Source organism: Scyliorhinus torazame, chromosome 8, assembly GCF_047496885.1.
Source record: "Scyliorhinus torazame isolate Kashiwa2021f chromosome 8, sScyTor2.1, whole genome shotgun sequence".
Taxonomy (NCBI): domain Eukaryota; kingdom Metazoa; phylum Chordata; class Chondrichthyes; order Carcharhiniformes; family Scyliorhinidae; genus Scyliorhinus; species Scyliorhinus torazame.
This window is the reverse complement of record NC_092714.1, coordinates 136,855,795-136,867,213: the sequence shown is the minus strand read 5'-3', so window position 1 is coordinate 136,867,213 and position 11,419 is coordinate 136,855,795. Positions and strand designations below refer to the sequence as shown.

At 48.0% G+C, this 11,419-nt stretch overlaps 1 protein-coding gene across 1 annotated transcript in view; it reads right to left on the bottom strand.

Annotated features, from left to right (window-relative positions):
- The window catches only part of cab39l (calcium binding protein 39-like), a 258,002-nt gene that overhangs the window by 189,747 nt on the left and 56,836 nt on the right, over positions 1-11,419 (bottom strand). The window contains exon 4 of the mRNA XM_072514243.1: positions 2,382-2,546. Within this exon, the coding sequence (XP_072370344.1) occupies positions 2,382-2,546 (165 nt within the window). The remainder of the gene's footprint in view (positions 1-2,381; positions 2,547-11,419) is intronic.

Sequence of the window (11,419 nt, the reverse complement as noted above, 5' to 3'; positions counted from 1 at the left end):
AGGCCATGTGTTCCTTACATTGATGTCACATGCTCTGGGCGCGAGAGAGATTCCTCCATTTTGTAGCTGCCAGCAGTGCTGATATGAGCTACAGGGCCTCTGGTGAACAACCCATGAAGCTGAAAACAGGAACAAAGCAATATAAAGATGGTTTCTTGAGGTATAGGCTTATTAATCGTGCCCCAGCAAATCAGGAGGCAAAGTTTGTGTCTATTATACGCAGGGAAATACTGGCAAATTAGAGATTAAAACCCTCAATCTTCAAAGGCATTTCAAGACTAAGCATTGCGAGTTCAAGGACCAAGCGGGCTCACCCGTCACATTAAAGGCTGGCCGGCACGGGTCGCGAAGACCGGCCGGGTGGTAAAAATGGGTCCTGGGCAAAAAAGTTTGAAAAACACTGCCCGAAAAGACATGGGTGAACGAGTTGGGATTTTACGGCAATTGACAATGGTTTCATGGTCATCATTAGACTTGCAATTTCAGATGCTTTATTGAGTTTAAATTCCACCATCTAACTTGGTGTGATACAAACCTGGGTCCCCAGAAAATTACCCTGCGTCTCTGGATTCCTTGTCCAGCGACAATACCACTGTGCCACCATCTTCACAAGATATGCTGGAGTTATTTGAAAAACCAAAACACTAGTTCAACAAAGGCTCAATACTGTGCAATTGAGATCTATAAACTGGGATGACTTGGCATTGTTCAAGCAAGATGGTTACATATCCAAAAGTACCATCATATTTTCCTTTATCTTTCCATTTAAGGGCACAACCTGATGGCCGGTCAAGATGACCAAACTGTCCAGTCAAGGAGACAGTCAGTACAATGAACAATGTGCAAATGATAATACAGATACTATAGCTGCAAATTTCCAGAGAAATAATCTGCCGATTAGGGTTCAGAATTGACAAAGTAACTGGTATGTGTTGGATCATAAAGTATGAAACAAGCTTCTGCAAAAGCAGCAACATTCTTCTTTTGCTTCAAAGAATCTTTATTGTATCTTAAGTGTAGCAAACTATATCTAGAATCTTATGAGCATGTTACAATCATTAGACGGAATAGGTGGAAAAGCTCACTGGTGTTAAAGCTAGGGGCGATGCCAGTGGACATCTTGGGGAGACCCTAGGGGATGCGGAGCTGATTAAAGTGGAAATAAGCACTGGGACGGCGGCGCTGAGGACCCGGGTTCGAATCCCGGCCCTGGGTCACTGTCCGTGTGGAGCCTGCACATTCTCCCCATGTCTGCGTGGGTTTCAACCCCACAACCCAAAGATGTGCAGGTTAGGTGGATTGGCCACACTGATTGCCCCTTAATAGGAAAATAAAATAATTGGGTCCTCTAATTATTAGGAGAGGAGGTGGGGGAATTTTAATACGGTGCCGGATGCTAGGTTGGACCGGTCATGGCCCCGATCGAGGAGGGTGTCAGCAATGGCAATGGACTTGTTAGGATTTATGGAGCAAATCGGGGTGGGGGACCTGTGACAACCTGGGGTTCTGTCCTGGATAAGGCACTGTTGGGTCCCGGTATTCGATGATCGTGGTGTCTGACCATGCGCCACACTGGGTGAACCTGCAGCTGGAGGGTGCGAGCTCCCCAAGGCCAGCGGAGGTTGGATGTGGGGTTATAGGCCAATAAGGAGGTCTGTGAGAAGATAGGGGAGGCTGTCTGGAACTATGTGGTTAGGTCGAAGGTAGTGTTTAGGGGCGATTATTCCAATTAGGGTACATAAGGTGATGGATGAGTAGGCAGAAGGGCAGAGGCTGGTGAAGGCCATTCTGGCGGTGGACTGGAGGTAATCAGGGGTGAGGGTGCCTGAGGAGGCACTGGCGAAGAGAGGCAGAAGTTCCAAATGGAGTTTGGGCTAGTGTCAACTGGGGAAGCGGTGGGACATCATGTCCAAGACTGAGTCTCATACAGTTTAAGGTGGTGCATGGGGTTCATATGACCGGGTCTAGGTTGAGCCGTTTTTTTCCAGGGGTGGAAGATAGATGCGGGTGTGCAGGGAGTCCGGTGAACCATGTCCATCTGTTTTGGGCATGACCAAGGTTGGTGAGGTTCTGGAAAGAGTTTGCGAACATAATGTCGAAGAGTTTGTGAGTGGAGATGGAAGTGAGCCCGTGGGTGTCGATATTCGGGTGTGAAAGTGGGGAGAAAGGCTGACGTAGTAGCCTTTGCCTCCCCGATAGCCAGGAGTCTGTGCTGGTGGACTCAGAGCCGCTGCAAGTGGGGGCATGGGTGAGTGACTTGGCAGAGTTACTCCACCTAGAAAAAAATTAAGTTTGCATAAAAGGAGCTATCTGAAACACTTCTTTCATTACAGCATTGTTATCACAGGGACAAAATACACTGTGGTTCCAGGATTACTTACCTCAAAGTCTATCAGTTGCAAGTGTGCAATTAATGATATTAGCAATCCACTATTATACAGCTCCTGCGCCAACTGTGCAACCGTTTCAGTCTGAGGCTCCTTATCATTGGTACCACATAATATCTCTTTCATGGTTAGCAGGCATTTTGACACTTCTTCGGAGGCCTAAAGTTGATGAAAGAAGAAAGGTAAAGATGAATTAAGTTGGGTTCTAAGGTACAACTGGGGGGGGGGGGGGGGGGGGGAGGGAAGAGAGAGAGAGAGAGAGAGAGAGAGAGAGAGAGAGAGAGAGAGAGAAAAGAGAGCAAAGACAGTAAAATCTGAATGGAGATCAATTGGGTCAAACGTCAGTGAAAACATTAAAATAGGAAACTGGTGGATGGAACTCTGGTAATGCATCTATTGCAACTTTGCATGATTGCAAATTATACGTTGTATGATTAATTTCAGAAAATAAACCAAGAATTGAAGAGGCTAATTTGTAATATAAAATTCATTGCAGTAAGCATTACTTCCAAATATTTAATACCATATTGACCCAGTAGTATCAGGTCGACTCAAGTATTGTATTGGAAATGCATTTATAAGATACCCGCATCAACTGAGTTGGAAAAGTGATTTGCTGCCGAGCCTTTGTCAATATTACTTGTGCTTTAGAAGCAGTGCGGAATGATGCCACTTCTATCGGAAGAAAGCACCTAATCACTGTTCAAAGTTTTTGTCCGATGCAACAAAGAAAGAATCCACATGTGGTGTCGCCATGTAAAAGCCATGCATCCTCCCCATTTATTGGAGGATCAGCCAGTTTAAAATGATGCGAGCAATTGCGCACATAGCATGCAAAGAAAAACGTTTCTTCTTAAATGTACTGTATTCCAAACATATTCAAAAAGTCCAAAAACATAAATAATCTGGGGAACACTCTTCCCAACTCACAGCTTTACACATTGGACAAGTGCCCCCCCCCCCCCCCCCCCATCCCCGGACGAACAATTCCTTGAACATGGCCACAAACAATCCCCACCATGCCACAAAGCCCTACACTGGACCTTAATTTTCTCCAACCGGAGGAAGTCGTACAAATCCCCTAGCTAGCCAGGCCGCCACCCACGGCGGCGCAGCCAACCCCATTCCAGAAAAACTTTCACCGGGCAACTAGGGAGGCAAAGACCATGACGTCGGCCTTCCTCCCCTCCATCGGCTATGGCATTTCCGATATGGAGGGCTGCATGGTATTGCTTCACAGCGCCAGGGACCCGGGTTCGATTCCCGCTTGGGTCACTATCTGTGTGGAGTATCATAGAATCATAGAATCCACAGTGCAGAATGAGGCCATTCGGCCCATCGAGTCTGCACCGGCCCTTGGAAAGCGCACCCCACTTAAGCCCACACCTCCACCCTATCCCTGTAATACCACTTAACCTTTTTGGACACTAAGGGCAATTTTGTGCTACCGTGTTGCCCACAAAGATTCTGAAGGGGCTTGACAGGGCAGACACAGAGGTTGTTTCCACTGGCTGAGAAATCTAGAACACAGGCACATGGCCTCAGGATAAAGGGTCGATCATTAAGGACTGAGATGAGGAGAAATTTCTTTACTCAAATGTGCTGTCAATCTAGGCATTCTCTACCCCAGAGGAATGTGGATGTTCCATTGAAGACCATATTTACGGCTGTGATGGACAAATATTTGGTTATGGGGAGCAGGCAGGAAAAGTAGAGCTGAAACTCAAAATCAGCCATGATCCTGTACATAGAATTTACAGTGCAGGAGGCGGCCATCTGGCCCATTGAGTCTACACCGGCCCTTGGAAAGAGCACCCTACTTAAGCCCAGGCTTCCATTCTATCCCAGTAAACCAGTAACCCAACCTAATCTTTTGGACAACAAGGGGCAATTTAGCGTGGCTGATCCACCTAACCTGCTCATCTTTGGACTGTGGGAGGAAACCAGAGCACCCGGGGGAAACCCACACAGACACAGGGAGAAAGTGCAAACTCCACACAGTCACCCGAGGCTGGAATTGGACCCAGGACCCTGGAACTGTGAGGCAGCAGTGCTAACCACTGTGCCACCATGCCTGCGTAGGTTTCCTCGAGGTGCTCTGGTTTCCTGCAAGAAGAAAGACATGCTTGTTTGGTGAATTGGACATTCTGAATTCTCCCTCCGTGTACCCGAACAGGTGTCATAGTGTGGCGACTAGGGGATTTGCACAGTAACTTCATTGCTGTGTTAACATAAGTGCCTTGACAAAGGGTCACCTGGACTCAAAACGTTAGCTCGTTTCTCTCCCTACAGATGCTACCAGACCTGCTGAGATTTTCCAGCATTTTCTCTTTGGTTTCAGATTCCAGCATCCGCAGTAATTTGCTTTTATCTTAATGTAAGCTTACTTGTGACATTAATAATTTATCCCTAAAATCGTCACTATCAGGTCCGGCCCGACCTACACCCCCACAATCTTTGCTAGCTTCCCGAACATTCCCGTCCAGTATTTCTCTAACTTCTCACAGTCCCAGAACATATGCATGTGGTTTGCTGGTCCTCGCCCACACTTCTCACATTCGTCCGTCACCCCCTGGAAGAACCCATTCATCCTCGCCCAAGTCACGTGCACCATGTGTACTACCTTAAACTGTATCAAACGCAAACTCGCACATGAATTCACGCTATGCAGTGCCTCGCTCCACAACCTATCTCGCCCCCCCCCCCCCCCCACCCCCCCCCCCACTTCCTTCTCTATTCTTACCAATTGCGTATCCCCCCGCTTCCCCAGCCACTCATGTATGTCCCCAATCGCACCCTCCCCTTCCACATCCGGAAGCAGCAACCGCTCCAATAGGGCATAATTCGGCAGCCTGGGAATTCCTTTCCACACCTTCCGTGCAAAGGGTGTTAACACTGACATCCCCTCCATCCTGACGTGTCTCTTCAGCTGGTTCCACACCCTAATCGTGGACTGCACCAACGGTGTATCTCCTCGGTACCAGCGGTAGCACCGCTGCCACCATGGCCATCGGGCTGGACCACCTGCAAGACTTCCTCCATCTCAACCCCTTCTGACTTCTTTCCTACCCATCATCTCCTCACTTCCTCCACAGTTGCTGCCCAATAGGGTCAATCGGGTGGATTGCCTGCTCTTCACGAAGCCCATTTGATCCTCTGCAACCACCTCCAGACTGCATCCTTCTTTCTCTTCGACAATCCCTCCACGGTGGGGGACCAAAAGACATAGAAGCAGAATTAGACCACTCGGCCTATCGAGTCTGCTCCGCCATTCAATCATGGCTGATCTTTTTCTCATCCCCATTCTTCTGCCTTCTCCCCATATACTCAAATACTCACTGTCCACCTCGCCCAATGCCTCCCAGAATCTAGTCGCCGAAATCTCCCCATTTTGATTAAACTGCATGTACTCCTTAATCACCGACCACACCTCATCGCAAAACCCCCTGTCCACTAACAGCCCAGAGTCTAACCTCCATCTCGGCCTCTGCTCCCATCCCGAGCTAAGTCGAATCTCCAGCCAATGTGGCATGTGGTCCAAGATTACATCTCCGCATTCTCTGCCCCCCACCAACTCACGACTTACCACACAAAAAAAGTAAATTCTGGAGTATACCTTATACACGTGCAAGAAGGAGTACTCCCTCGCCCCCAGATTCTTAAATCTCCACCCATCCTTTCCATAACCCCTCCTAGCTCCTTTGCCATCCGCAGCCTTCCCATCGACCTGGGGTTCGACCTGTCCACACTCGGCTCCAGCATACAATTAAAGTCCCTTCTCATATTCAACTGATGTATGGCCAAGTCCAAAATCGCCCCAGCAGCCCCCCTCACAAACGTCACATCGTCCCAATTCGGTGTGTATACATTCACTAGCACCACCGGCACCACTTCCAACATCCTGCTCACCATCACATATCTCCCACCCGGGTCCCTCACTTCCTTAGCACTTACAAGCCGTCTTTTCACTCGGCAAAATGGCCACCCCCTGCGACTGAGTCAAACCCCAAGTCAACCCCTGACCCACCCATCCCTTTCTCAGACTAACCTGATCCCTCGCCCGGAGGTGCGACTCCTGCAGAAAGACCACCCCTGCCTTCAAACTCCTTTGGTGCGCAAAGATCCAAGATCTGTTCACTGGCCCTTTTAGCCCCCGCATGTTCCAGGTCATAAGCCTTACCAGAGGCTTGTGTCCCCACTCCCCTCCACTGTCTACCATCCTCCCTTACCGATTCTGTCCCCTTGAATTCTACCCTGAATCGGGCCCATCCAAGATGGCCCCTTCTCCACCCATAACCACACTTCTCCTCCAACACTGCCACGTTGCATCTCCGTTGACTATCCCCCCCCACCACAACTTCCTTCGGCCATCCATTGCTGCCATTTCCCCACCTCATATCCGTTCACCAGCATTACCTGCCAGAGTGACAGCTCCTGCTCGAAGACTCCTCCTATCTACCTATCCATTCCTCCCTCCATCCCTCCCTTTTTGGGCTGTGCAAGCTGCTCCCTGTGGACTTGCCCCTCCCAAACAAAATCACAGGTCACCTCCTCCAAAAAATAAAACACAGGTGGCAGGAGGGGGAGGGCAGTTGTCTCCATACAAACTTATTACTACTGACTACCTGTAGGCTACCAGAGGTGCCAATTTGCAGGAAAATTAGAGCAGCAAAAACGGGGACTTTAAATATTCAAATATATAACATATTAGTAATAGAGTAAAGGGCACAAAAGAAAGGAAGAGTTTCTGAAGTGTGTGCGTTCAGGAGAATTTTCTTGATTATTATACTTTTAGACCAATGATGAAGGAGGCTGCTGGATTTGTTTTTTGAAAACGAGGTGGGTCAAGGTATCAGGGGAAACAGTGATCAGGGGATCATAAGGTTTAGGTTAGCCATTGAAAAAGGACACGGAACAATTTAGAGTAAATATTCTTAATGCAAGAGGGCCAATTTCAGCTGGAGGAGAACGGATCTGGTCCAGATAAACTGGAATCAAAGATTGGCAGGTAGAACTGTAAGAAACTTTCGAACTTTAGACATTCAAATGGTCATTGGATAGACATATGGACAATAAGGGAATAGTGTAGATGGGCTTTAGAGTGGTTTCACAGGTCGGCGCAACATCGAGGGCCGAAGGGCCTGTACTGCGCTGTAATGTTCTATGTTCTATATGTTAACATATAGTCATCCCAATGAAATCACTCCCATCTGAGAAGGATGAAAAGGACCCCCCACCCTCCAACCCCTACAGTATCCGTGTCCTCTGAACTCCAATGTGCCAACTCCTCCGTCTCCCACCAAAGTTCCGGTTCCCCATCAAAGTTCAGTTCGCCCCCAGTTTATGCTCTTTAATAAAGTCATTGGCCTCCTCTGGAGTTTAAAAATAATACTCCCAGCCTTCGAACGTCACCCGCAGTTTCGCTGGGTACAGCACCCCAAACCGGATCTGTCGGTATAGAGAGCCGCCTCGAACCCAGCAGGCCTTTTTGCCAGCTCTGCTCCAATGTCCTGGTATATTCGGACCTTGTTCCCCTTCTCCCTGGCACACCACAGGATCTTTTCCATCTCCACAAACCTGTGCAGCCTTACAATCACTGCCCGTGGCAGCTCCCTCACTCTTGGCTTCGGCCTTGAGACTTCTGCACTCGGTCCACCACTGGGGCCTTGTCCAGCACCACCTCCACCACCCGCCTGCCAGCATCCTCAAGACAGATCTCATGGCACTTGTGCCTCCCAACCTTCAGGCAGGCTGATGGCAGGTTCTGCCTTCTAGATCAATTCTTCTGCTCGCCAACCTTTGCTCTGAACAACTTGCAAAAGTCCCCCAGGAGCCCCACCTCTGCCTTCAATGCCACCACCCGATAACTATGGTCCGACATCACCCTCGCCATCTCCTGGATCTGCCACCCCTGTGCCTCCAAGCACTACTCTATTCTTTCCATTGAGCCTTTCAGGGATGCACCACTCCTTCGATGGATCTTCCTGCATTTCCATTCTTTGTTGGTGAAACTCCTCTTTAACGAACGCCCTTCAGCTGCTCGATCTGGGGTTTTCCAAACTGCGACGACCCTTCCCCCTCCGCCATCTTTCCAATTGCTACTGTCCCACAGGTCTCCAGTTCCTTGGCAAGATCTTTAAACTTCTTCTGCCTGGTCTGATAACCAGCAGACATGCCACTCCTGGGGGGAACTTCTCCTCCACACCTTCAACTACATTTTTCGGTCAAAATTATCCCGTAAAAAGAACTCAGATCTACGCCTTCGGGTCGGAGCTGCCCCGTGTGCGATCACTCACTCCATAGCCACCACCGAAAGTCAAAAAACATCTGGAAAAAATTTCCAATTAAGGGGCAATTTAGCATGGCCAATCCACCTAACCCCGAACATCTTTGGGTTTGAGCATGAGACCCACGCAGACACGGGGAGAATGTGCAAACTCCACACAGACAGTAACCTGGGGCCAGGATTGAACCCAGGTCCTTGGCACCGTGAGGCATCAATGCTAACCACTGCGCCATTGTGCTGCCCTGCAAAGAAAAACATGGCAGGGAAACATTATAATGCATTTAGGTGGTTTTAAATAAGCTACCGACTTGGCATTTGTTTCACTGTTTAGCATAACAATTAAATCCTTTAATTCTCTACATATTACAGAAACAAGGAGTGGTGGGAGAAGTTGTTTTGTAGGAACAAAAACAACCAGTTCACAGGGCAAAATATGCCCAAGTGTCGTCTTGTACAGCAAATAAATCTAGATAGTAATGCTGAAAAAAAATCATTTATGGCAGCTTTGTTACTTTTTTCATACTTTTTTCCCTCCTTTCCTAGCCTTGTCCCCCTGGAGTATTTTGCAGTGTATTAGGACTGTATGGTTAATTCCTTCTGTTCAAGCAAAATGCTCTTTATCTTCAAAATATTTAACCTTGCAAATTACCCATTCAATCACCAAATTTCCTTTCCAAACTCTTTGAATATTGTCAATTAACAAATTTGTGGTAATTTCATCCACAACTCCACATTCAAATCTCTAAATCAGATACGTGTACTACCATAGCACTGAAATGGCTGATAAGGATGCAGTAGTAGTGGGAAGTTGTGCTTGGAGTCCGAGGAGATAGGAGAGGTGCTAAATTAATATTTTTTGTCAGTATTCACACAGGAAAAAGACAATGTTGTCGAGGAGAATACTGAGATTCAGGCTACTAGACTACAAGGGCTTGAGGTTCACAAGGAGGAGGTGTTAACAATTCTGGAAAGTGTGAAAATAGATAAGTCCCCTGGGCCGGATGGGATTTATCCTAGGATTCTCTGGGAAGCTAGGGAGGAGATTGCTGAGCCTTTGGCTTTGATCTTTAAGTCATCTTTGTCTACAGGAATAGTGCCAGGAGACTGGAGGATAGCAAATGTTGTCCCCTTGTTCAAGAAGGGGAATAGAGACAACCCCGGTAACTATAGACCAGTGAGCCTTACTTCTGTTGTGCGCAAAATCTTGGAAAGGTTTATAAGAGACAGGGTGTATAATCATCTGGAAAGGAATAATTTGATTAGACATAGTCAACACGGTTTTGTGAAGGGTAGGTCGTGCCTCACAAACCTTATTGAGTTCTTTGAGAAGGTGACCAAACAGGTGGATGAGGGTAAAGCAGTTGATGTGGTGTATATGGATTTCAGTAAAGCGTTTGATAAGGTTCCCCACGGTAGGCTACTGCAGAAAATACGGAAGCATGGGATTCAGGGAGATTTAGCAGTTTGGATCAGGAATTGGCTAGCTGGAAGAAGACAAAGGGTGGTGGTTGATGGGAAGTGTTCAGACTGGAGTCCAGTTACTACTGGTGTACCACAAGGATCTGTTTTGGGGCCACTGCTGTTTGCCATTTTTATAAATGACCTGGAGGAGGGCGTAGAAGGATGGGTGAGTAAATTTGCAGATGACACTAAAGTCGGTGGAGTTGTGGACAGTGCGGAAGGATGTTACAAGTTACAGAGGGACATAGATAAGCTGCAGCGCTGGGCTGAGGTGTGGCAAATGGAGTTAAATGCAGAAAAGTGTGAGGTGATTCATTTTGGAAGGAATAACAGGAAGACAGAGTACTGGGCTAATGGTAAGATTCTTGGCAGTGTGGATGAGCAGAGAGATCTCGGTGTCCATGTACATAGATCCCCGAAAGTTGCCACTCCGGTTGAGAGGGTTGTTAAGAAGGCGTACGGTGTGTTAGCTTTTATTGGTAGAGGGATTGAGTTTCGGAGCCATGAGGTCATGTTACAGCTGTACAAAACTCTGGTACGGTCGCATTTGGAGTATTGCGTGCAATTCTGGTCGCCGCATTATAGGAAGGATCATAGTTTATCATAGAATTTACAGTGCAGAAGGAGGCCATTCGGCCCATCGAGTCTGCACCGGCTCATGGAAAGAGCACCCTACCCAAGGTCAACACCTCCAACCCATCCCCATAACCCAGCAACCCCACCCAATACTAAGGGCAATTTTGGACACTAACGGCAATTTATCACAGCCAATCCACCTAACCTGCACATTTTTGGACTGTGGGAGGAAACCGGAGCATCCGGAGGAAACCCACGCACACACGGGGAGGATGTGCAGACTCCACACAGACAGTGACCCAAGCCGGAATCGAACCTGGGACCCTGGAGCTGTGAAGCAATTGTGCTATCCACAATGCTACCGTGCTGCCCTGTGGAAGCATTGGAAAGAGTGCAGAGGAGATTTACCAGAATGTTGCCTGGTATGGAGGGAAGATCTTATGAAGGAAGGCTGAGGGACTTGAGGCTGTTTTCGTTAGAGAGAAGAAGGTTAAGAGGTGACTTAATTGAGGCATACAAGATGATCAGAGGATTGAATAGGGTGGACAGTGAGAGCCTTTTTCCTCGGATGGTGATGTCTAGCACGAGGGGACATAGCTTTAAATTGAGGGGAGATAGATATAGGACAGATGTCAGAGGTAGGTTCTTTACTCAGAGAGTAGTAAGGGCGTGGAATGCCCTGCCTGCAACAGTAGTGGACTCGCCAACA